Here is a 2,500-nt window from a genome sequence, read left to right as displayed (position 1 = left end):
TCTTGGACACAAGGCCCTTGGACACAAGCCCCGCCCCCGGCTCACCCAGGCGGAGTTGGATTGGTTGAGCTGGTTGAGCATGACGACGGAGGTGCAGCCGTAGTCGAAGACGAGCCTCCAGAAGTCGGGCGTGGTGCCGGGCAGCGGGTGGGGCGTGGCGATGAAGGCGGCGGGGCGGTGGAAGCTGTCGGCCAGCGCGGCGTTGATGTAGTCGTTGCTCTCGCCCTCCGTAGTGACCAGGAAGGCCAGCGAGCGATCGGGGGGCAGCACGTCCATGCTGCGGTTCTTCTCCCGGTTACGCGGCAACAACGCCATGCTGCACTCCTCCACATCCAGGTGAGGGGTCACCGAGTTCAGAGTCTGCGTGCGGGGACAGGGGGGTGGGGAGAGAGATAAAGAGCGACGGGGAGAGAAGAGCAGAGGAGGTGATACAAATAAAAATGTCAAGAACAGAAAGGTCAGGAGGTGAGAGAAGAGAGAAGTGAGATCAGAGAGACAAAGGAGAGAGGGAGAGGGGGAGAGGGAGAGAGGGGAGATAGAGGGAGGAAAGGAAAGACAGACTGTCAACTTGTTTAATTCCAGGAGCAACAGACGCCTGGGTTAACAGGCAGATTTACAGACAGACACGAAAGCTGCAGCTGGCCTGGGCAGACGCTAACGCTCACTCTCATGCTGACGCTAATGCTAACGCTCACTCTCACGCTCACTCTCACACTAACGCTCACTCTGACACTAATGCTAACACTAACGCTCACTCTCACGCTAATGCTAACGCTCACGCTAACACTAACGCTAACGCTCACTCTTACACTAACACTAACGCTCACTCTCATGCTGACGCTAATGCTAACGCTAACTTGCACGCTAACACCAACACTCACTCTCACGCTAACGCTCATTCTCACACTAACGCTAATGCTCACTCTCACGCTAATGCTAACGCTCACTCTCACGCTCACTCTCACACTAATGCTCACTCTCACGCTAATGCTAACGCTAACGCTCACTCTCACGCTAAGGCTAACGCTCACTCTCACGCTAACGCTCACTCTAACGCTCACTCTTACACTAACACTAACGCTCACTCTCACGCTAATGCTAACGCTAACTTGCACGCTGACGCCAACACTCACTCTCAGGCTAACGCTAATGCTCACTCTCACGCTCATGCTAACGCTAACTCGCACGCTGACGCTGACGCTAATGCTCACGCTCACGCTCATGCTAACGCTAACTCGCACGCTGACGCTGACGCTAATGCTCACGCTCACGCTAACGCCCGTCAGCTCGGCCCGTCTCAGCCAGTGAAGCTTTAGTGTCGGCCGCAGACCGTGGAGGAATGTAATGAGCACACGCAGAATTAGGCCATCCTCATGCATTATGAATCAGTGCATCAATAGCCCTTCAGAGTCAGACACAGCCAGACCCCCCCCCCCCGCTGAACACTGTGTACATGCGCCAATTAGTCCTGAGGATATGAAAGGAATATTCCGATGATTAAAGCAGAGCATTAATAATGCATCTCGGGCCATTCTGCCGCGGCTCGAGCAGGAACACACGCTCGCACCGGCCCGAGAGGGGCGCACAGAAACATCGGGGGATGAATTTACTGGATCAAAGGATCTGACATATCTACATAACATCTCCCTCCTCCAGAACAGCGATAATCTGCACATGTGAAATGTGAGAGGAGCTCGGCCAGTAAATCAGGCGTTCTGAACTCCGCGATTGTGTGGCTGAGCGGTTGTGTGGCTGAGCGGTTGTATGGCTGAGCGGTTGTGTGGCTGAGTGGTTGTGTGGCTGAGTGGTTGTGTGGCGGTTGTGTGGCTGAGCGGTTGTGTGGCTGAGCGGTTGTGTGGCTGAGTGGTTGTGTGGCTGAGTGGTTGTGTGGCGGTTGTGTGGCTGAGCGGTTGTGTGGCTGAGCGGTTGTGTGGCTGGGCGGTTGTGTGGCTGAGCGGTTGTGTGGCTGAGCGGTTGTGTGGCTGAGCGGTTGTGTGGCGGTTGTGTGGCTGAGCGGTTGTGTGGCTGAGCGATTGTGTGGCTGAGCGGTTGTGTGGCTGAGTGGTTGTGTGGCGGTTGTGTGGCTGAGCGGTTGTGTGGCTGAGCGGTTGTGTGGCGGTTGTGTGGCTGAGCGGTTGTGTGGCTGAGCGGTTGTGTGGCTGAGCGGTTGTGTGGCTGACGGTTGTGTGGCTGACGGTTGTGTGGCTGAGCGGTTGTGTGGCGGTTGTGTGGCTGAGCGGTTGTGTGGCTGAGCGGAGGTCAGGAGGGCGCGCTCAGCGCAGTGTTACTCTGTGAGGTGGAAGCCCCGCCCCCTGCAGCCAGCTGCCAGAGACAGGGGGGAAGCCTGCAGCCCACAGCCCCGGCCAAAGGCCTCGTCTGGGACCCAGAAGGTTGGTGGTTCAAGCCCCAGTGTTGCATGTTGTATGCGTTGTGTTGCATGTTGTATGTGTTGTGTTGCATGTTGTGTGTTGTGTGTTGTGTCATATGTGGTGTGTTGCGT

At 56.4% G+C, this 2,500-nt stretch overlaps 1 protein-coding gene across 1 annotated transcript in view; it reads right to left on the bottom strand.

The window, feature by feature from the left end:
* The window catches only part of LOC133131920 (receptor-type tyrosine-protein phosphatase U-like), an 85,990-nt gene that overhangs the window by 5,668 nt on the left and 77,822 nt on the right, over positions 1-2,500 (bottom strand). The window contains exon 20 of the mRNA XM_061247210.1: positions 46-360. Coding sequence (XP_061103194.1) covers positions 46-360 — 315 coding nt within the window. The remainder of the gene's footprint in view (positions 1-45; positions 361-2,500) is intronic.

Source organism: Conger conger, chromosome 1 (assembly GCF_963514075.1).
Source record: "Conger conger chromosome 1, fConCon1.1, whole genome shotgun sequence".
Classification (NCBI taxonomy): Eukaryota; Metazoa; Chordata; class Actinopteri; order Anguilliformes; family Congridae; genus Conger; species Conger conger.
This window is presented reverse-complemented; position numbering and strand designations above follow the sequence as displayed.